General features: G+C 41.8%; 3 protein-coding genes and 1 long non-coding RNA gene across 4 annotated transcripts; 3 read left to right on the top strand and 1 right to left on the bottom strand.

Annotated features, from left to right (window-relative positions):
• Nucleotides 1–1037: 1037 nt before the first annotated feature.
• Nucleotides 1038–2643, bottom strand: LOC133874734 (uncharacterized). Its single transcript, XR_009901359.1, has 2 exons — nucleotides 2606–2643; nucleotides 1038–1261 (listed from the first exon to the last, which is right to left on the bottom strand). It is a non-coding gene; the product is annotated as an uncharacterized LOC133874734 (long non-coding RNA).
• Nucleotides 2644–9085: 6442 nt separating this feature from the next.
• On the top strand, nucleotides 9086–10462 carry LOC133876235 (uncharacterized). Its single transcript, XM_062314521.1, has one exon. It carries the CDS (start codon nucleotides 9086–9088, stop codon nucleotides 10460–10462), a length of 1377 nt encoding a protein of 458 aa, XP_062170505.1.
• A 796-nt stretch (nucleotides 10463–11258) lies between these two features.
• On the top strand, nucleotides 11259–12155 carry LOC133876234 (uncharacterized). Its single transcript, XM_062314520.1, has one exon. The coding sequence runs from the start codon at nucleotides 11259–11261 to the stop codon at nucleotides 12153–12155; it is 897 nt and encodes a 298-aa protein (XP_062170504.1).
• Nucleotides 12156–14138: 1983 nt separating this feature from the next.
• Nucleotides 14139–15744, top strand: LOC133876233 (uncharacterized). Its single transcript, XM_062314519.1, has 2 exons — nucleotides 14139–14813; nucleotides 14881–15744. Exons 1-2 carry the CDS (start codon nucleotides 14139–14141, stop codon nucleotides 15742–15744), a joined length of 1539 nt encoding a protein of 512 aa, XP_062170503.1.
• The last annotated feature ends 7206 nt before the right edge of the window (nucleotides 15745–22950 follow it).

Raw genomic sequence — 22950 nt, 5'->3', positions numbered from 1 at the left:
CCTCACATGGTTTATTTCATCCTCTCTACTCCAAATGACAAGTGGTTTAGTTGGTTCAACATATATGACCCCTAAACGACTGGTCTTTTAGCTCTTACGAAAATGCTTTCATCCTTCCATGTTCGTAATGACAAGTCATCTAGGTGATTTAAAAAATAGGAACTCTAAATGAAAAGCTTTTTAGGTTTGAAAAAAAAAATTAATGAAAAAAGTGACGTATACGTGGCCCTTTGTTGGCCTAGTTATTTTGCTTATTGTTGGTCTTGTTGGTGACTCAGACCTATTTTTAGCCCATTTATCGCCAAGTCGGCCCTATTATTTGGCCTATAGTGACCCATTATTGGCCTATTGTTGTTGACCTAGTTTTCAGCCCATCTCCAGCAACCGTCGATGGCCGCCATTATTAGATAAAGGTCACGGTCGATCAAATTCTGTTGCACGTCACAATTATCATATGTCCATGATGTACGATGTATATTAGCACTTCTGATATCATTAGAAGTCTTGGTTGAGCTTGAAATTAGGTTTTGGTAGATTAAATTAAGTGATTATAGCCTCTAGCAGGGCATCAATCGTTTGAACCTCGAGGATCGATCGATCGATGAATGCAAAATATGTTAAGTAGGGTTAAGTGCATGCTTATGATTTTTAAATGCATGATTAGGGTTTCAAGTATAAGATTAAGGTTTTTAATATGAAATAAGTATAATATTATAGTATAATTTGTAGAGCGTGAACTTAGTCTTTTAAAATTTCCGAGAATGAGGATGAGCAATTGAGGTAAGTAAATGAGTTTTTATCATGCAACATGATTATTTTTCTTATAAACTGAATATTCTTTAATACATATCTCTTATGAAAGATTATGTTGTGAGCCTAATTTTTCTTAACAACTTTCATAAATGCTTGAGACTAATGGCTATTTTGCTAAATGAACTTCGATAATTGAATATATGTTGTGCGGATCGCCATGTAAAGATGTCAGACACATGTGTGTAATGTCACGCCCCCGTTTTGGTAAATAAGGGAAACGTGAGTTTGAGTACTAAAATCATAAAATGGAAGCGTGCAATTACAACAAATAAATTTAAAATTTCTACTCTCTTAAACCTTTCTATTTATAAATCTATACAAAATCATGAACTCCAAAAGGAACAAATCATACTATACAATATTAGGGTTTGGTTGGTTCATCACGAACTATCGCTCTCAGCGAGGTCTACGCCCTTACAAGAAAAAGACTTCATCTTACGGTTGTCATCTGGAGAGGGGTGGAGGAAGAAGGGGTGAGTTCGACAACTCAGTAAGGAAAATACAACACCAGGGGAAATAAAACATGCTATAAACCTTTATGCCATAATCTTTAGTCATGCATAATGACAGATTTATTCTACTCACCGTTAAGAATTAATTTCACATATGATGAATTGCATAAAGTAAATTGAATTAGAACCTAAACCAATAGTATATTGATTTTAATTTATTCTAGATGATTTAAGTGTATTTGAATATATTAAGATTACGATGATGTTTAGAAGTATGAATATATGATTTTAGATTGAGTATAAGTTAGAGATTCAAGTTATGAAAAATTGTCTGAGAAGTGATATGCTAGGCTGTTTATGTTTTATAAGAAAACACATATTAAAGCATGATTCATAAATGAAATGTATTGTTTTAGGACAGGTGGCATAGCATATGAACAATTAAAAAGAATTGTAGAATATGAATAATGATATAAGAATGACAGTTTATAAATGAGAATGACAGTTTATTATGATCCAGTATATTCTTTTTATCAGTTTTCTCTTTAATCCTTTCTCTGTGGTTTAACCTCTTATAGACTCTACACCGCCAATTCCCGTGAGCGGCGCACGTTGGCTTTGTCCAAAGGACCTATAGACTCAGCCTGTCGTCACAGAGAAGAGTCGCCGGGTTGGGGGTCTTCCCTAGGTGAAGGCCAACCTCGGATGGTAGCACACACCGATTTACGGTATGCTTGCCATGCTACCCTATGGGTACCAATCCTAACTGTAGTAGTGCCTCAAGGTTAAACAATTACTGCACATGAACGTTTTCTGTAATACTGTAGGCTTTGCTTTATCTGTAAATTTTATTTCAAAACTGTAAGAGCCGCTTTTATAACTGTAGTCATGTGCAGAATTTAACTTTAGATTCTCTTTTCTTTCAAAATTGTATTCATAAATAGAGTCATTTATTTTGGAATTCTCTGTAATCATATCTTTCAAATGCTCTCTTTTTCATCATTGCATATTTCACAACTTTGAAATGCTCTTAATTATGACTGTAATTATGCATAAATCATAACTTTAAAATATGCTCTTAATCATATCTGTGAGTATGCATAATTCATAATTTTAAAAATGCTCTTAGTCTTAACTATAATTATGCATAAATCATAATTCTTAAAAATGCTCTTAACCAAAACTGTGATTTATGCTCAAAATTTTTAAACAATATCATATGAGTAATAAAGCTTGGCATTAAAAATCGCATGAGCAACGCTTTGTAAAATTCCCCAACACTTTTTCAAAAGATTTATAATAAAATCTTGTTGGGGTTTTTCGGTGTTGTATCCCCTTACCTGGACTAGCCGTTAGCCTCGGAGTCGAGCTTCTACCTAAATAAAACACAAGAATAAATTTAGCTGATCGTTCCGAAATTTCAATTCTAAGACTTAAACTAAATTATCTCATATGTATATTCTATATACAAAATCTCTATCCAAGGATTAAAACATTTAACCAATATATCCTACAACTTTTTATAAAAAGTACTCTACATATCTTCAAAATTCCAATACTCACTGAAAACCCATACTCAAATGATTATTATCAAACAATTACTAAATTACCCACATACAACCATTCGGCCATCCTCAAAGCCAGGTATCAAAAAAAATTCCAACACTACCATCTAGAAAATTCATAACCATCTACTCCCTACACTCTCAATCAAACATCAAATCCATAATATACCCAATCCAAAACCCTCACTCCTAAATTATTCCAGAATCCTTTTAAACACTAAAAACATAATAATCCTTAACTACAATAATTAATAACAAATCTCCAAAACGCCCATCAACAAAGAATAGTATTTCAGCCAAGATCAACAAACAGGAACCACAATACCCATACAATCAGTTTATAAATAGAATCCAGAAATCACCAAACATAACACTCACGACTTATCTTACTTCTAGAGCACCCTAACAGACCATTCAAAAATTCTAACTAACAAATACAATCTTTCCAACGATCAACCCTCAATCTTAACAATAATCATAATCCAGAAAATCATCAAACTCTCAGTAAATCAACAACTATGAATCAAATCATAAAAATTATTTACCTTGATAATCTCCAGTACTAATATTCAAACATAAATTAATACCCAAAATCTTCCAAAATTTTTAACCAAAAACAAGAATACCCATCACCAAAACTTCACCCAAATCAGTTAAAATTCATCAACAACCCAACCATAATCATTACAACCACTGTCAACTACCCAAATTAATAAAACAAGAACCAATCAGCCAAAAATTCCAAAATACCCAATTAGCCAAAGCACACCAAATCAGTAGAAATCTAAATCTAATTCAAAGTATCTTAGGACTAAAATTAGTATTAATCACAATAAACATATATATAAATTTCTTCCTAAAATCTCAAGGTTACTGGAAATCTTACCGAAAATTGCTACACAACTACAAAAAAAAATCAACCCACGGTCGACCCACCGGAAAACCACAGAAAACAACCGAAAAGCGCGCCTCCAAAAACTGCTGGATCCCCTTTGCCTCGCCGGAAACCAGCCTTCAAGTCACCGGGTCTCAGATCAACGAGTCACCGAGTCACGGGTTCACCGGAATCGCCACCGGAACCGCCAGAAATCGCCACTGGAACCCACCGGATCTCTCTCTCGGGTTCGATATGGGTCGCGCACACACACACACGGGTCACGGATTCTTATGGGTCATGGCCTTGATGGGTTCGGGGTTATGGGTTAGGCCGGAAAACACCTGAGCCCGCCGAAAATCGGCTTGTCTCGCCGGAAAATCGTTCCTGGAGGGTCGGCCACCGTAGCTTCACCAGAGGATCCTTCAACGGTCGGATCTCCTCCAGCTCTCCCTCTCTGCTTCGCCTCTGTCAGACCCACCGGAAATCGGGTTCTGATCCCTCCGGCGTCGACCCACCGGAGAATCGTGCCACCTGGGTCGACGGTTCGCCAGTTCTCTCCTCTCCCGTCAATCTCTTACTCCCCCTTTCTCGGCATCTCTCTCCCTGTTTCACTCTCTCTCTCTATCCCTCGAATCTCTCTCTCTTCTCATCTCTCTGTCTCTCCCTGTGTGTGTCTGCGTGCTCAGGAAGAAAGAAGAAGAGAGGAGAAATAATAGAAGAAGAAAGAAAAAGTAGCGAAGAAGGAAGAAGAAAGAAGAAAGAAGAAGAAAGAAGAAGATTTTAAAAAGAAAATAAATCAACTTGCCGTGCAAGTTGCTTCCTCTTTTCTTTTTCTTTTTTTCTTTTTTTTTTCTTCTTTACAACTTACTAAATAAGTTATATATATATATATATATATATAATTATTATTATAAAAAAAATTGGGATATTACATGTAAAGACCTGAGCCTATGGTTCATAGTTTCGGTTGTGATGTTTGGTCTTGAATCCAATAATTTTATAGTTGATCAGCGCATCCGTGTTTGATTGGTAGTCGTTATAGACGATATTGCTAGTTGTGTGGGCGATCCGAAGTTGGAACAGGTCGAGGTGGTAGTTGATGATGGTATGCGTGTTTCACTGGGGTACTGATGTTGTACTACAGGTCTCATCAGGGCCGGCTCAATTTATTTTGGGGCCTTAGGCGAAACTTCAAAATGGGGCCTTAAAAAAAAATTTAAGTAAAAAAAAAAAAAAATTAATATTATTATTATATTAATTAAACACTTAGATTTCACTACTTTTAAGTTTAGTGCTAAGATTTTTCAAGTCATTAGTTCCTTCATTATCTAGTTGCATTCCATTAGGTTTTGAATTAAACAACTTGTAAACAAAAACAAAATATTCTATCTAAATCTTTTGAATAGATTAATCATTTTCTATTAAGTTTCTATTTGATAAGTTACCATGGACTTATTATATTGGGGCCTTATTAAATTAAGTCATTTTTTAAATTACTTATTTAGAGGCCTTAAGTTTTATGAATTTTTTTTTTGGACCTTACTAAAAAAATTTTGGGCCTTAAATTAAAAAAAAAATTGGGCCTAGAATATTTTTTTTTGGGCCTTATCAAATCGGGGACCCTAGGCGAGTGCCTAACTCGCCTAGGCTTTGAGCCAGCCCTGGGTCTCATTGGACAATACGAACTCTCTCGATAAGGGGTTAATGGCTTAAGTAGACCATTTGTAGTAAAGTTATGGATTAAAAGTAATTATGTACACTACTTAAAATACTTTGTTTTGCATGTTTTCCTTGCATTAAAGTAATATGTGAATTGTCCTTGAAATTATGCATTTTCAAAACAAATTTGATATTAGCATATTGACAGAGGCAAGATTTACCAACTTTGCAAAACCCATGACATTCTTAATTACTAAAATCACTTGTTATTTTCATGAAATAAGGCTCATTTCATGTAAAGTTCTACAATAGTTTAATTAATAAGTCGTGTACTTACGCAATTACTTTTTCACTTGTAAAACATCTCGGAATTTTGCAGTTTAGCAGGTTATCGAGGAGAAAGATCAAAGCAATTTGCAAGGCCGGAGATGATAAGTAAATAGCTTATGTTGGCGAGTTTGCATAGTTCAGATAATAATATTTATCGCAATAGAGACCTTTTTTCCTTTTGAAAGATACAGGAGCGAAATAATCAACCTATTGATATTGAAAGAGCTAAAAGATTCTTCCAATGTATCATTTTTTTGTCCAATAAAATTCATAGGTATCTCAGCATGAAGGAAAGCACTTCTACTCTCTTTGAGCCCTCGGCACATCACCAGCCTTGCCTTAGTTCTCTTCTTGCTCAATGATGTCTTTTCAGCGCTGATGGAAGCATGCCAAGTTGAAGAGGGACGGGGTGAAGTTTTTTTTTTTTTTTTTTTTTTTTTTTTTTTTTTTTTTTTTTTTTTTTTTTTTTTTTTTTTTACTACGGTTGTAAAAAATATGTGAATCTAATATCTAAAAATTTGGATATATATTGAACAGGTTATGTAACGACCTACCTCCAATGACACAATGTTGTCTACTTTTGGCTCCTCCGAACAAGACTTCCCAAGAGGTCACCCATCCTAGTATTACTCTCGCAGAAGCACACTTAAATGCGGAGTTATGATAGGTTCATGGTTGATGAGTGCAAAATAGTGTATAATTGGGCCCCTTAATTTATATTTGTTAAACCCTTAATTTTGTTATTTTCTAATACTTTTTGTTAGTTTTGGTATTTTAGTGTTTTGCAGGTATTTGAGAAATAATGTCGTTATTTTTGTGGAATTGACATAAAGATGCAAGGAAGGTCCAAATCAATTTTATCTCTAGACTTGTGGGGACCAAATCAAGCATATATCTCCCTCCATAGCTGTACACGTTATTGACAAAAAGGTTTTGGAGAAAATCCTTCAAATTTCAAGATTTTAATGAAGTGGCAAAATCCTTTATTTATAGAAAGAATCCAGATTGAGCACATCACTTTATTTTCATCATAACTTTTGGCTCAAGAATCTGATTGCATTGAATTTAGTGGCATTGGAAAGCTAATGAAAAATGCAACAAATAAGTCAGAAATATGTTTTTCCTATTTCGGAATTTTACTATGCCCAAATTGCCCCGCAATAAAAGAGCGCAAATCTGTGCGGATATGGAGTCTTTTTCTTACTTGGATTGGAATTTCAAAGGATGTGTTCAGTAGGGGACCATATCATGCAGATTTTCTTTCCAAAGAAAATCCCTTTCATGCACAAGTTGATTTTCTTTCCATATACTTCTGGTGATGGACGTGTGGAGCACAAATCAGATTGACATGTCATGATTTCTTTCCATAATTTTTACCAAGACACATGGATTCAAGATCTAATTTATTTCCATCCTTGGGCTGCTGTGCAATTAATGCAAGATGTGATTCTTTCCTTAGCTAGACCACCAAGAAAGTACCAAAAAGACCTTGCAAGCTCTTTAAATACCATGCTTTGTTCTTCCGAAAGAGAGGAGAGGAGCGAAGGAGCACAGAAGAGCATAGAGACGCCAAGTTGGAATTTTATTTTCTTTGTTTTTAATTTATGTTTAGTACTTTGATTATGAAATTTATTTTCATGAACATGAGCGGCTAAACCTCTAGCTAGGGTTAGAGGTGAAGCCTAGTATTTTTATTATGTGTTCTTGAGACCATGTTGTTTGTTTTTCATAGATGAATGATTAAATTTTGGGGATGATTTTTTATTTGAGAGTAATTTAATGGGGACAAGTTTATTTTGATTCCTTATGATTTTTGTTTATATCAAATGCTTACTTTATTTGATTTGATATGATTCGAAAATATATGGAATGCTTAATTTATTGTTTCACGTTTTTGAAATCAAATTCTCAATCAACCCATGTTTAATCTATTTTATATTTTTTTTTATGTCTCATGAATATATAATAAAATATTAGGTGGATCCTTGAAACCCTAGTCTTTTCCAATATTATCTTCAAAATCAAATTTATTTATTTTAGTTTTATAGTTTACTTTTTAATTTAAATTATATTCCACTACTCCACTTTCGAGTGGAAACCAAAAGCAAAAATTCCTATTTTTATTTATTTATTTTTCTTTTCTGCAAAATAGTAAGAATTATTCTCTCGTGTCTAATCATTCCCTGTGGATCGACCTCGTACTTACCGAGAATTTATTACTTGCGAAAACCTACACTTGGGTTTGCACCCTTTGTGGTCCAACAAGTTTTTGGCGCCGTTGCCGGGGAGTGCATTTAAGACACTGAGTTTAATTGTTATTATTTTTAATTTTATTTTGTTTTCTTTTTTTAAAAAAAATTAATTGTGTTTTATTTTATTTTATTTTTTTTAACAGGTATTAACTGTCTAATCATTACTGCTGAGAAATTCAAGGGAGATTTATCTCTAGAAAAGAGCGAAGGCATCATAAAGTCTCCAGGTGATATTGTTCTACTTTGTAGCATATTGAGTTAATTTTTTGTGTATGAGCGTTTGGCAACGCGATTACACAAAAAGACTTAGAAAGGTAGAATTTGATATTTTCCCTATAGAGTTGCATAATTCTGAGTTAGAGTTTTTTATCGACTCTATAGACATGGCTGATGATGAAGGGAGTAACCATGAGGATGAATTTGAAAACCAAGCTGACCAACCTGTCAAAAGCCTTAGAGACTATTTGCAACCCACTAGGTTAAGTACCCCTTCCTATGTGGCGGTCCCCGCCAATACAGGAAATTTTGACATTAAACCTGGGGTAGTCCAATTGTTACCTAAGTTTCGTGGGCTTGATTCTGAAAACCCATACATGCATCTCAAGGAATTTGATATGGTTTGTGCTATGCATCTTAGTAATCTTGATGATGTTGTTAAGTTGACATTGTTCCCATTTTCTTTGACTGAGAAAGCCAGATATTGGCTGCACACCCTAAGGCCTAGAACAATAGGGACATGGCAAGAGATGACCAGGGAATTTTTGAAAAAGTTTTTTCCGACTCATAAGACCAATACATTGAGAAGGAACATCATGAATTTTGCCATGAAAGAAAATGAAACATTTTTTCAATGCTGGGAACGATTTAAAGAACTTTTACTCTCATGCCCATATCATGGGTATGAAACATAGCGGGTGATAAGTTTTTTTTTATGATGGTTTGACTTCCAACATGAGGCAATTTGTGGAGATGATGTGTAATGGTGAGTTTATGAACAAAGCGCCCGATGAAGCTTGGGATTATTTTGATCTCTTGGCCGAAAATGCTCAAGTCTGATACACCACAGAGAGGACTGATAAGGCAAAACCTAAACCTAGTTCTAGGGGAGGTTTATATCACATTAAAGCATATGAGGATATGAGTACTCGTATTGCTACATTGACAAGTAAGGTGGAGGCATTAGAGTTGAGCAAAGTGGGTGTGACTAAGAATCCCAAACCAATTGAGATTAGCTGTGAGATTTGTGAGGCTAATGTGCATTTGACCAAGGATTGTCCCACAATCCCTGCTTTCAAAGAGGTGTTGCATGAACAGGCCAATGCGGCCAATGCATATCAAAGACCATTCAGTTCACCCTATTCTGAGACATATAATCCTAACTGGCGAAATCACCCGAATTTTAGTTGGAGAAATGGTCAATCTGCAAATGAACCTCAAGGATCTTCTTCTCACGTGCCTTATGTGCCACCACATAAGCAAACCCTGGAGGAAACATTGCAAGCTTTCATGCAAAGCCAAAATCAGATCAATCAAGAGTTGAGAAATGCAGTTGGCAGAATTGAGTCTCAGTTGAATGTGAGAGAGAAAGGAAAGTTTCCAGCCCAACCTGAACCTAACCCAAGGACTCGAGTTGGGGTAAATGAAGTCAGCAATACTCAAGTGGAACATGCCAAGTCTGTCACTATCCTTAGGAGTGGAAATGTGGTTAATAAAGAGGTCCCAAAAAAAGCTTCACCACCTAAGGGGAATTTAGAAACCAAGGAAGATGACAAGCCTAGTGAGGGTGGAGATGTAGTGGAGAAAGTGTATGAGCCTGTTGCCCCATTTCCCCAAAGGTTGCTTGCACCTAAAAAGGGAACAGAAAATCAAGATATTTTGGAGGTGCTCAAGCAAGTGAAAATAAACATTCCTTTGTTAGATGCCATAAAACAAATTCCTTCATATGCAAAATTTTTGAAAGATCTTTGCACAGTCAAGCGAAAGCTTTTTGTTCGCAAGAAGACATTTTTAACAGAGCAAGTAAGTGCTATAATTCAACAGAAAATTCCTTTGAAGCAAAAAGATCCTGGATCACCAACTATCCCATGCATCATTGGTGATTCTAAGATTGATAAAGCATTAATGGATTTAGGAGCAGGTGTAAATCTACTACCCTACGCAGTTTATGAGCAGTTGGGCCTTGGGGAGTTAAAACTGACCAAATTTGTTCTTCAACTTGCCGACCGATCTGTTGTTATACCAAGAGGGGTAGTAGAGGATGTTTTGGTGCAAGTGGATAAATTTTACTTTCCTGTGGATTTTATTGTTTTAGATACAAAGCCTATTTCACATTCTAGCATTGACGTTCCTATCATTTTGGGACGACCATTTTTGGCTACTTCTAACGCTTTGATTAATTGCAGGAGTGGAATCATGAAGCTTACATTTGGAAATATGACTGTTGAGTTGAACATCTTCAACAATTGTAAACAACCTGGCATGATGATGATGCGGAGATCCTTGAAGAGGACATGATCCAAACCTTGGTGGAAGATAAGTTTTCTCACTCTAGGTTTTCTGATCCGATAGAGGTATGCTTACTAAATCCAGAGAGTGATGATATAGAAGTGGAAAGAGCTTATGCTGTTCTAGATGCTGATCCAGTTGTTGGGAAGAATTTCAACCTTCTCGGGTGCTAGGCCCAACCCGAGAATCTGGCCCATCACATACACCCGACCAAGGCCCAACAATCCACAAATTAACCCATCGGAGGCCCAGTCCCGCCGTTCGGGCCCTATTCGATTCAACGGAACTGGCACGGGTGCACCATGACTCCATCATCCCCAGACATCCTAAGACTACCCGGGATTTAAGGATGTGATGCACGACCCCAAATAGGATCATGGGTCGTGACCTCACCAGCAGTTTAGCACACCATCCATAAAGGATCGTGCCTCTGATCTTAATTCTGTGAACCCGAGATATCCGCGTAACTGAAGCCACGTTTCCATGTAACTGCCGATTCCCGTGGATGCAGGGGGACAATAACTGCTCCTCAACCTCTATAAATACTAGAACCTCTTCAGATGTTAAGGTACATGCTAATCAATCTTTTTGGCATTATTCTGCACATTTATTCTCAGAACCATACACTCACTTAAGCATCGGAGCGGGGTTGTCGGAACCCCCCGACGCAGCCTTGTTTTTCAGGTGGACCAGAGCAACCTAGACAAATATCTGATCGACATGTCACCTACCGGAAACTGTCTCAACAGTTTGGCGCCGTCTGTGGGAACGACTTGTATCGTTTTTCTACTAAAAAAATCCCGTTATGGTGAATACTAGATCAGAAGCCAACAGAGTGCCTCGGGATGACCGGAATGCCCGGGAGGAAGGAAACTCCAACGATCCCCAACTCACTCGCTTGAATGAAAGAATGGAACAGATGGCCAAGAGCATTGAGGATTTGGCCACTATGAATGCTATTCTCCAAGCCCGGGTTCCAGAACTTCATCGAACTGTCACTGACCCGTGGAACCGAGAGGAAGGCAGCCGGGTCGAAGGCTCTGGGGAGCCGAACAACCAAGAAGAAGTCCCAGGAAACCCTCCCCCTACTCAAACCGAGGCGACAAGGGAGGTACAAGGCATGATCGCCCGGTTGGAACAAAGATGCAATGTTCTGACCGCAGCTATTCAACGGAACGATAAGGGGAAAGCTTCCCTGGTGGAAAACCTTTTGCAGAAGACCACCTCTCCATTCACGGAGGAGGTGGAATATATCTGCCTTTCGGAGAAGTTCAAAGTCCCAGAGATCCCATTTTATACGGGCCTTGAAGATCCTGTGGAGCACCTAGATAATTTCAGAGCCCACATGGACCTCCATCGAACACTCGAGATGGTGGCCTGCCGAGCATTCCCTTTGACCCTCTCGGGCAATGCCCGTGATTGGTTCAGGAGCCTCCCGCTAAATTCCATTCGTCATTTCGAGGACCTCAGTAGGATGTTCCTGACGCAGTTCATGGCCGGAAAGGTCAGAAGAAAGCCGTCCGGATCCTTGATGTCATTGCACCAGGGACCCGAGGAATATCTCAGAGATTTCTTCATAAGGTTCAACCAGGCTAGACTTGAAGCCGAAGCAGCAACCAATGATTTCATCTACGAAGCTCTCTTTCAGGGAATCCGAAAAGATGGAGCCCTAATGGCTGATATAGCCAGGAAGCCCCCTTAGAATCTAGATGGCTTTATGAGCAAAGCCGAGAAGTACATCAACCAGGAGGAGACACTCCGAGCTCTATTGGGACCCAAGCAAACTCGCCCATCCACTTCTGGGAATCCAAAAAAGAAGAACCTTCGGAAGGAAGAACGAAAGCGTGTTCCAGAAGAAGAGGCTAGGCCAAAGCGGGATCAGGAGTCCCTAAGGGGTCACAACTGGACCCCCCTCAATGCACCCATTATGGATGTTCTCCTGGAGATAAAGCGAGACCCGATGTACCGAAAACCCAGACCGGTGCTCGTAAATCCGCATTCACAATACGCCGACCAGTATTGTGCGTTTCACGATACTACCGGGCATCGCACAGAAGCCTGTATATCCTTGAGACTTATGATTGAACGCTTCATAGAAAACGAAAAACTTGTCCGTTTCCTCGCAGATCAAAGAGTTCAGCAAGACCCGGAGCACGGCAATCGCCCCCATTAGAATCGGTTCCATCAGAATCAAAACAATCCCCGGGATGACCGAGGAAGAAATCAGGAAAGGGGAAGGGAACCGGAATGCAGGCCAGACCCTCGGGCCGCATGAGAAAGAAGTAGGACCCGAGCCAGACCAGCAAGGCAGGAAAACCTCCCGGAGATCCAGACAATTTTGGGGGGATTCGGACGAGGAGGAGAGTCTAACTCGGCACGGAAGGCATATGCAAGACAGTTACGGGATTTCGAGGTATACTCGGTGCAGAAACCTCCAAAGTCCCAAAAACGAGACGCATAAGTGATCGGGTTCTCAGATGACGACTACGCAGGGGTATCTCTCCCACATACCGACGCTCTGGTACTGAGTCTGGCCATAGCCAACCACAAAATACACCGCATCTTGGTTGACACAGGAAGCTCGGTTGACATCCTTTACAGGTCAGCCTTCGAGCAAATGAAGATTGATCGAAGTAAGGTGATCCCGGCGAGACATTCGCTTGTGGGATTCACAGGAGAACAAGTGCTCCCACTCGGGTCCATCGAGCTTCCGGTCACAGCGGGAATGTACCCGAGGCAGAGGACGGTGATGGTTCGGTTCTTAATAATCGACCGACCATTGGCCTACAACGCCATCCTCGGGAGAACAACTCTCAATGAATTTAAAGCTGTGACCTCAACCTCTCACCTGAGCATGAAATTCCCCCCCGAAGAAGGAGTCGGTGTCGAAAAAGGAGACCAGAGGATGGCCCGAGAATGTTATAATACAAGCTTGAAGAAGCTCCTGGAAGCCACAAGACTCGGAGAGAAGAAAAAGGACGAAGAAAAATAGCAATCACCGATGGGGGAGCCAGTCGAGGAATTGGAAGATTTCGAGCTCGGTGACTCGAAGAAGAAAGTCCGTGTAGGCGGGCAGCTTCCCTCTGAAATAAAGGAAGCCCTGGTGGCATTCCTCAGAAAAAACAAAGATGTGTTCGCATGGAGCCACGAGGACATGTCGGGAATACCCCCATCCGTAATAGCCCACAACCTAATGGTTGATCCAAGCCATCGACCGGTTAAACAACGAAGAAGGACTTTCGCACCAGAACGAAACCAGGCCATAGCCGAGGAAGTACACAAACTCCTGCGGGCCGGGTTTATCCGAGAAGTAAACTACCCAGAGTGGTTGGCCAACGTGGTTTTAGTCAAGAAAGCCACCGGGAAGTGGAGAATGTGTGTTGATTTCACCGATCTCAACAGAGCATGTCCCAAGGATAGTTTCCCATTACCCCGGATCGATCTCCTTGTAGACTCTACATCCGGTCATGAACTTTTAACGTTCATGGACGCCTTCTCAGGGTACAACCAAATTCACATGGATGAAGATGACCAAGAAAAAACGTCGTTCATTACCAACAGAGGTCTATACTGTTACAAAATGATGCCGTTCGGTCTAAAGAACGCCGGGGCTACGTACCAGAGGCTCGTCAACAAAATGGTCTGAAATCAGATCAGACGAAACGTGGAAGTCTATGTTGACGACATGCTTGTCAAGAGCACACGAGCCGCCGGCCATATAGCCGACCTGGGGGAAACTTTCGAGACACTAAGGAGTCACAAGATGAAGCTCAACCCGGCCAAATGTGCTTTTGGCATTTCCTCCGGAAAATTCTTGGGATTCATGGTTTCGCAAAGAGGAATTGAGGCGAATCCCGAGAAGGTAAGTGCTGTCCTCGATATGCAATCTCCCCGGACCACCAAACAACTGCAACAGCTGACCGGGAGAATAGCAGCCCTTAACTGGTTCATCTCCCGGTCCACCGACAAATGTCTCCCATTCTTCAAGATTTTGAGAAAAGCCTTCGAGTGGAGTAGTGAGTGCGAGGAAGCCTTCAAGAAGTTAAAAGAGTATCTAACTAACCCGCCGCTATTGAGCAGCCCCGGAGGAAGGAGAAATCTTGTATCTCTACCTCGCAGTATCACCCTCGGCAGTCAGTTCAGCTTTGGTCCGAGAAGACTCAGGCATTCAAAAACCGGTTTATTTCACCAGCAAAGCACTCCATGGAGTCGAGGAGAGGTATCCTCGGATCGAAAAATTGGCCTTCGCCTTAATAATCTCGGCACAAAGACTAAGACCATATTTCCAGGCACATGCTATACGTGTGTTAACCGAGCATCCGCTGAAGAAGATATTACAAAAACCAGATCTTTCCGGCAGGTTGGTAAATTGGTCTGTAGAGCTGGGGTAGTTTGACATAGAATTCCACCCTCGTACTTCTATCAAGGGTCAAGCGTTAGCCGATTTCCTACTAGAGTTCAGCAATACGCCCGAAAGCAAAGAACTGCCCGAGAAGGAAACATGGGTAGCATATGTAGACGGTTCCTCGGCCAACCAGAAGAGTGGAGTCGGTGTCACGTTGGCAAGCCCGGATGGAGAAACTTTTCAATATGCGATCAAACTGGATTTTGTGACCACCAATAATGAAGCAGAGTATGAAGCACTTTTGGACGGGCTTTCAATAGCTCGGGAAATGGGAGCAAGGAACTTAGAAATCAGAAGCGACTCTCAGGTGATAGTCAGCCATGTGCAGGGATTTGCCGAGGCACAAGGCGAAAAGATGATTCAATATCTCGATAAGGTGCGTAAATGTCAATCTAACTTTGACAGAACCGTCGTAATAAAAGTTCCTCGGGAAGAGAATGCCCGTGCTGATGCTCTTTCCAAAATGGATTCCGGTACCGGGCCCGTCGTCAAAACATCCACACGGGGGGTGGTGATACAGACCGAGCCTTCAATCCTTCCAAAACTCGACATGATGGAGATTGAAGAAAGATCAGACGAACCCGAGTGGGCCACTGACGTCATTCAGTACCTCCGCAACGGTTCCCTACCCGAAGAGAAGCTGCGAGCTCGTAAGGTAAAAATGCATTCAGCTCGGTACGTGCTTATCGGAGGATCACTTTATCGAAGAGGATATACCGAGCCACTTCTCAAGTGTCTTACAAATTCCGAGGCAGAATATGTACTAAAAGAAATACACGAAGGGGTCTGCGGGAACCATTCCGGCTCTCGGATGTTGGCACACAAAGCAATGAGAGCCGGGTACTACTGGCCAACAATCAATAAGGATTCGGTCAAACTCGTCTGAAAATGCAATAAATGTCAGAGGTTTGCCCGGGTGATGAAGCAACCCCCTGAAAAATTAAGCCTTATCACTTCGCCATGGCCATTCGCAAAATGGGGGTCCGACATAGTCGGGCCTATGCCACCGGGAAAAGGTGGGCGGAAATCCCTTCTTGTAGCGATAGACTACTTCATCAAGTGGGCTGAAGCCGAGGCATTCGCCACTATCACTACCGCCAACGTAGTAAAATTTCTCTGGAATTCAGTCATATGTCGATTTGGTATCCCATACACTTTTGTTATCGACAACGGAAACTAGTTCGACTGTGGACCGTTTCGAAAATGGTGTGCCAAACTCCGTATCAGAAATTATTACTCAACCCCAATATATCCACCGGCGAATGGACAAGTGGAAGCTACGAACAAGACTCTTCTCAAAACACTAAAGAAGAAGCTCGGCAGAAAGAAAGGAGCTTGGGCCGAATATGTCCCCGAGGTACTTTGGGCCTACCGTACCATGACACGTACTCCCACCGGGGCTACTCCTTTCTCTTTAACTTATGGTTCAGAGGCAATTATCCCTGCTAAAGTCGGATCATCCAGCTTCCGAGTATCACACTACAATCCGGGACTCAACGACAAAGGAATCAAGCTCAATCTGGATTTGCTACAAGAAAGAAGAGATGAAGCGCAGGTAACATGGGCTGCATACCAAGACCGAGCTGCCCATTACTTTAACAAAAAAGTAAGCGCACGAAAGTTCCAACTCGGAGATTGGGTTTTGAGAAAAGTAAGCCTGATCACCAAAGATCCAATCGAGGGAAAGCTCGGAGCAAAATGGGAAGGCCCATACAGAGTTATACGATGCCACGACAAAGGGGCATACCATTTAATTGATACGACCGGCAAAGAATTACCGAGAGCCTGGAACGCCGAGCATTTGAAGAAATATTTTATGTGAATTGCTTATACTATGTTTTCTGTTGTTTCAAAGTTTGCACTGACAATGTATTTTTATGGTTATTCTCAGTTCAATTCAAAGCGTGGAGTCTCAGTTCAAATCAAACCAGACCAAATCAAATCAAAGCGTTGCTCCCTCGGTTCGAAATCCAATCGACCCGGAGCACGCACCGGTCATATCCTCAATAGTGACTCGGACAAATCACCAAATTTGTCTAAAGTCATTAAGGAATGTCTCGGTTCAAATCAAACCAGACCAGATCAAATACAACTCGGTAACACAAGCAAAACAAAAGTTTATGCGAACACATCAAAATACCAAAGTATAAAAACTAGTTCTATTCACATATCAACTTGGTCACATGCGTTTAGTATTTAGTTCAAAGTACAACCGGTTCAAAAGAAAAAATATATATATATATATATATTTACAAAAGCAGGCTCCCTGTCGAGTCCCCATCATCACCAGCCCCAGGTTCGTTGGTTTCTTCCCTACCGGGAGTACATTTCGAGACAGAGGGCCCCGAAGTTAAGTCATCTCGATAAGGGTTGGGAGCATCCTCGGTCCAATCCTCCATGTCCGGGAAAAACTCCACTCCCAGAGTCTGCAGTTCATTGGTTGCTGTCTCAGGCATCCCAAGAAGGTCAGGAGTCACAGTCTTGGGATCAACCTTGAAAACTTCCGGGTGAAGAAGCATGGTCCTCAAGCTCTCGAAACCCCAGTTGGATCCTCGACCCCAACTAAGGCCTCGGAGCCAAGGAACCAGAGCGAGTTGCTTCTTAAAACGCCGAGACTTGGACTTATAGTGATGACCCTTCTTCCGAAGCTTCTTACACCGAGCCTGAATTTCTTTCTGTTTCTCGAACAGAGATTGCTTGTCGCCCACCAGCGAGTCCTTCTCCTGCTCCATCTCTGCCACTCGGGTAAACAATGTCGTTTTGGCTTCGTTAGCCTTGGTCAGATTGCTCAGTACTCGGTCAAGGGTCTTCTCACTTTCAAGTGCTTGAGCATGAGATGTATCCACCAGCTTCCGGGCCTGAGCCAGATCCATGTCCCGAGCCTTGATGGTCTTATCTCTGATCTGAATATCCTGTTTCAAGGTCTCTATCTCGGACTCCAAGTCCTCGATTCGGGACACCTCGAATTCCAGCTCCTGAACCCGGGACTGAAGCTCAGCTACCTTAGCCTCCAGAGCAGCTCGACTTTTAGTGATACCTCGGTGGTCTCGCCACAAGGCAACCGACCTCATAACGCCCTATAAAAAAAAAAAAAAAAAAAAGAAAAAAAGAAAAAAAAAAGTTAGAAAAAAACGTACAAAGTATAGAAAGATAATTTTGAAGTCACAGGGCTTATTTGCAACTGGGCATAAAGCATCGCCTCCGCAAGTCCTCCGGGAAACCCGGTCCCGGACATCGAAGAAGACCCTTCCGGAATCAGGCCCATTAAAGTCTCTAAGGGGCAGGCCAACAGGCCTTCCCTCAAAGAACCAATTAACGCTCCTTGTTGGGAAGTTTCGGCTTCCATAAACCCGGGGAGAGATTTCGAGTCTCCGGTTGGTCATCGCAAGTCTTGGGTCCAGAGGACTCCACAACCTCAACCCGATCCGAAACCTTTCCAGCCAGCGCGGACGAGTCTACCACCCCGGTCTTCAGATGACCCTCCGATTCCATCACCACATGATCCCCGGATCCCGGTCCATCCTGGGGTTTTAAGGATGTTTCATGCTCCGCCGGTAAGTGATCCTCGGATGCCAAACCAGCATCAGACTCCAAGCGAGCCTCTATCTTTTCAGCCGGAGACCGACCCGGAGTCTCGGATTCTTCAACCGGTTCCTCCCGTGTAACTGGCAAGGTGGGCAGTACAAAGCGCGGCCGACCAAAGAGAAGCTCGGCTTCAGTGGCCCGCGTGAGCGCGTATTCCAAAGGATCCGGGGCGAATCGGGTCCTCTTCGGCGACCCGGACGCCACTTCTTTCCCTTTGCGCTTGGTCGCACCCCGAACCTCGGAAGCCTCTTGCTCCGACTCCTCGGTTTCGTCTCTAATTTCTTTTACATCGGACGCATGAACGACCCCAATCGGAAGATCATCGGGCTGAACAACCAGAGTCTCCCCACCAGACACTTCCACTGGATTTCTAACTTCAACGGGATTAATAACGGCCGATAAAGAGGCATTCGGGATCGTATTTCCGGGAGCTCTAGTCAAGTCACTCCCAAGATTGGTCGCCGGGGCAGAAAGGGTTGGGGTAAGGTTATCCCGAGGTACAATCACTGTCCTCGGAACTTGGGTCGCCTTACTTACAGTTCTCGAAGGGTGGGTCACCTTACCGGTCTTCTTTGGTTTGATGACCCTCTTAGACCCGGGAGCCACCTTTGACGCCTTCGGTTGTGGAGTGCCGGCCGCTTCACCCCCGGATTTCATCGACTTTTGTTTTCCTTTCCGATCATACCAAACCTTCTCGGTAGGAATCTGATACCCGAAAACCTTCCGCATATTCTCGTCGGTGACTATGTTGTCATAGTCTATCTTCATATCGTTCCCTGGAGTCTGAGAGAACAACAACATTGCGGCCACCCTTCTCTTGCCGGTCGCATTCAAGGCCGGAGCTTCCTAAAAATCAACCTAGATAGGTCTCCAGACTCTTGATATCCTTTGGTCGGGTGGTAAGGATGCTGCCGACTCCCAATCTCCCGAGACCCGAAAAAAAATCCGACCTCCAACCCCGGTTGTTGGAATAACTTTGAGAAAGGTAAATGAAGATGGGGTTGTTCCTAACAGTAAACTCAACAACCCCCTCTCTTTTATATGCCGCCCGGTAGATGTTGAAGAACTCTGGAATTGTCATCCGAGCCCCCAACACTGTTCGCCATAGAATGAAAGAGGCGAGGAGGTATCTCCACGCGTTCGGTGTAAGCTGGCTCGGGGACACCCCAAGAAATAGTACCAGTTCCCGAACAATGTCCGGAAAAGGAAATCGCAGCCCGGCTAAAAGCATTTTCTCGTAAATAACGAGATCGCCCCCACGAATCTCCCAGGTAACAGGATTTTGAAAATGTAACAGAACCTTTGGGGGAATATCATAATTGTTCCGGAGGCGAAATTCATCCCCGGTACAGATCTTTGAAACTCCTCGGTGGTTGAGAGGCACAAGAGGCATTTGACATTCGACTTGCTCGGGTACCACCTCGTCCTCGGATAGTAATTCCTCTTCTTCAGACTCCGAGACGACAACTGCTGGGAGTTCCCTCGCGTCGGACATGGTGCGGAAAGACAAGGTTTGGATAAACTTCCAGAAGAGAGATATACGAGTTCAAGACAAGAATGAGAAATGCGGATGGGAGAGGGTATTTATACTCGAGTGCGACCGGGATTAGCCAGTCATGAACAACCGGGAGACAGAGAGACGTGAACGAATCTCATCCCTTCAAATCGGCAGTCGAACCGTCACCGGTCACACATCTGACAACCACAGCACCCCTCAAAAGGCGAACCGACGTCAAATCAAATTTAATGTGCTGCTGACGCACGTCGACAAATCGAAAGGACCACGGGGTTGACTGGTTACAGTCCACCGGAAGATGAACGGTCTCATTCGAATTCATTCTTCTAGAATCGGCAGCCGGAGAGCCCTGGTGGCACGCCTTGTAGATAAGACACGCCTTGAAAGACGAACCGACATCCAAATCATACTCGACATGCGGCTCACGGATTCTGAGGAAATTTGAAACTTTGAAAATTTGAAATTTGAATTTGAAATTACGAAATGAAAGGAAAAAGAACGGGAATTCCTTAAAAGATGGCGTGCGAAGGCCCTCGGGTGGACAAGGTAGGGACAAAGCAAAGCAACCGACAAAACAATGCCTCCTAGATGGACCACCGACTCGAAATGGAAGTATATGCAAAGAAGGGCCATTGATCGCTCTCGGCATCATACGCCCGACCCAAAATTCAAAATACATCAGGGTAAAGATCAATTAATTATTCCTAAATTCTCTCAAGTATAAAATTTACCTAAGAGAATTGGGGGGTAACTGTTGGGAAGAATTTCAACCTTCTCGGGTGCTAGGCCCAACCCGAGAATCTGGCCCATCACATACACCCGACCAAGGCCCGACAATCCACAAGTTAACCCATCGGAGGCCCAGTCCCGCCGTTCGGGCCCGATCCGATTCAACCGAACCAGCCCGGGTGCACCATGACTCCATCATCCGCAGACATCCTAAGACTACCCGGGATTTAAGGATGTGACGCACGACCCCAAATAGGATCATGGGTCGTGACCTCACCAGCAGTTTAGCACACCATCCCTAAAGGATCGTGCCTCTGATCTTAATTCTGTGAACCCGAGATATCCGCGTAATCGAAGCCACGTCTCCATGTAACTGCCGATTTCCATGGATGCAGGGGGACAATAACTGCTCCTCAACCTCTATAAATACTAGAACCTCTTCAGATGTTAAGGTACATGCTAATCAATCTTTTTGGCATTATTCAGCACATTTATTCTCAGAACCATACACTCACTTAAGCATCGGAGCGGGGTTGTCGGAACCCCCCGACGCAGCCTTGTTTTTCAGGTGGACCAGAAGCAACCTAGACAAATATCTGATCGACACGTGACCTACCGAAAACTGGCTCAACACCAGTGATGGACACTAATGGATGGAACTCATGTTTCGAGGACTTGCATGCACCCATTAAAACTCATCCATCTAGTGTCAAAGCACCAATAATTGAAAGCTTAAAAAATGGTAATGTTTCCAAAGAAAAATATTTGAAGCCATTTTATGAAGATTTAGAACCGATAGATGAGTCTTGTGAGTTGGAGGATCCTGTTTATCAGGATTTGCCAAACACATGAATTCAATTTGTCATTATAATCAAAATGGATGTGCCGTAGTTTAGGTTGTTCTTGTTTTGTTTCATGTGTTTTGTTTTCCTAATTTTTGCAGGCAATAAGTTTTCATCACTTCAAGGTACTCTTCTTAATCTCTACTTTTTTATTTTATTTTGTTACATTAGAGACAATGTAAGTTTTAGGTTGGGGGGAGATGCTTGTCGTTATTTTTGTGTTGTCTTTTTTATTTTATATATATATATATATATATTTTTTATTTCAAAAAAAAAAAAGTTTGTTTATTTGTCTTTTTCGCTTTAAAAAAAAAAAAATTCCAAAAATACATATATATATTTTGCTAGGTTTAGGGGTGTAAACGAGCCGATCCTGAGCGGGTATTGGCTGTTCGGGATCGGCTCGTTTATGTAACAGTGAAGCTCGAGCTCGAGCTCGAGTTCGACACGAGCCTAAATTTGGTGTGCGAGATCGGCTCGCTAAGGAAGAATTTCTGATCGAGCTCGAACTTGAGCTCGATCATTTTGGTCGATCTTGAGCTTGAGTACTCGGCTCGAGCTCGACTCGAGTGAAAAAAAAAAAAAAAAAATCCCAGTACAAACAAGATCAAGAACCCTATAATCAACCAACAAATCCTATTCACAAAATTCAGAAAAGCAAATGACAAGAAAATAGAATGCAAACCTGATGGAATCGAAGCCAGAAGCGTCATTCTCAATTTTGAAAGCTTGGAAAGAAACGATTTTGGAGTAAGTTCTTTTTCAGAGTTGTGGATCGTTGTGTCTCCCGGTTTTAACAGCTCTTAGCAAAACTGATGAGGCATAGAGAGAACATGGTCGTGCAAGTAACTGAAAATTAAATGGATAACTGGATAGTTTAGATATGAGAATAAGAAGTGGGTTGTTCCAGAAGAAGCGTTGATAGTGCCTAGTCTTTGGGGAACGCCAGGGAGTAGCTAGAGTTGGTGATTTGAAGTTGTGTTTCAGACGTGGGGCAGTGTGTGTTGAAATTAGGACTGATTTTGGAGGACAGCTAAGCTATCAACGCATTAGAGAAGATGAGAATTCTTGAGAAAGTGTTTTTTTGGGCATTGGGCAGTGCGTCAGTTAATGGGATGTTGGTTTTTTTTTTTTTTTTTTGTTAAAGGCATGTCACTCATGTCAGTTAAGAGAAGGTGATTTTCAAATATTTAAAAAAAAAAAAAAAAAAAAAAAAAAAAAAAAAAAGAAGCTGAAATGAGAGAGTGATGGAGAGTTTACAGAGAGTACTAACGAGAGAGACTTGGGTGTTTCTAGAAAGAAAAAAAAAAATGAAAATTTTGAAAATTTTTTGGTTGTGGCGTGGCCGGGACAGATTTTTTTTTTTTAATCAGTTTTTTTTTTTATAAAAGATATTGTATATATATATTAATTATAATAG

This window comes from Alnus glutinosa, chromosome 8, assembly GCF_958979055.1.
Source record: "Alnus glutinosa chromosome 8, dhAlnGlut1.1, whole genome shotgun sequence".
NCBI classification, from domain to species: Eukaryota; Viridiplantae; Streptophyta; class Magnoliopsida; order Fagales; family Betulaceae; genus Alnus; species Alnus glutinosa.
This window is presented reverse-complemented; position numbering and strand designations above follow the sequence as displayed.

Bases quoted from the DNA above. Each gene is read 5' to 3' on its own strand.
- LOC133876233 (XM_062314519.1), top strand. From the start codon at position 14,139: ATGCTTGTCAAGAGCACACGAGCCGCCGGCCATATAGCCGACCTGGGG. The intron at 14,814-14,880 runs GTTGGTAAATTG...ACTTCTATCAAG, and splicing joins AAACCAGATCTTTCCGGCAG to GGTCAAGCGTTAGCCGATTT.
- LOC133876235 (XM_062314521.1), top strand. From the start codon at position 9,086: ATGAGTACTCGTATTGCTACATTGACAAGTAAGGTGGAGGCATTAGAG.
- LOC133876234 (XM_062314520.1), top strand. From the start codon at position 11,259: ATGGTGAATACTAGATCAGAAGCCAACAGAGTGCCTCGGGATGACCGG.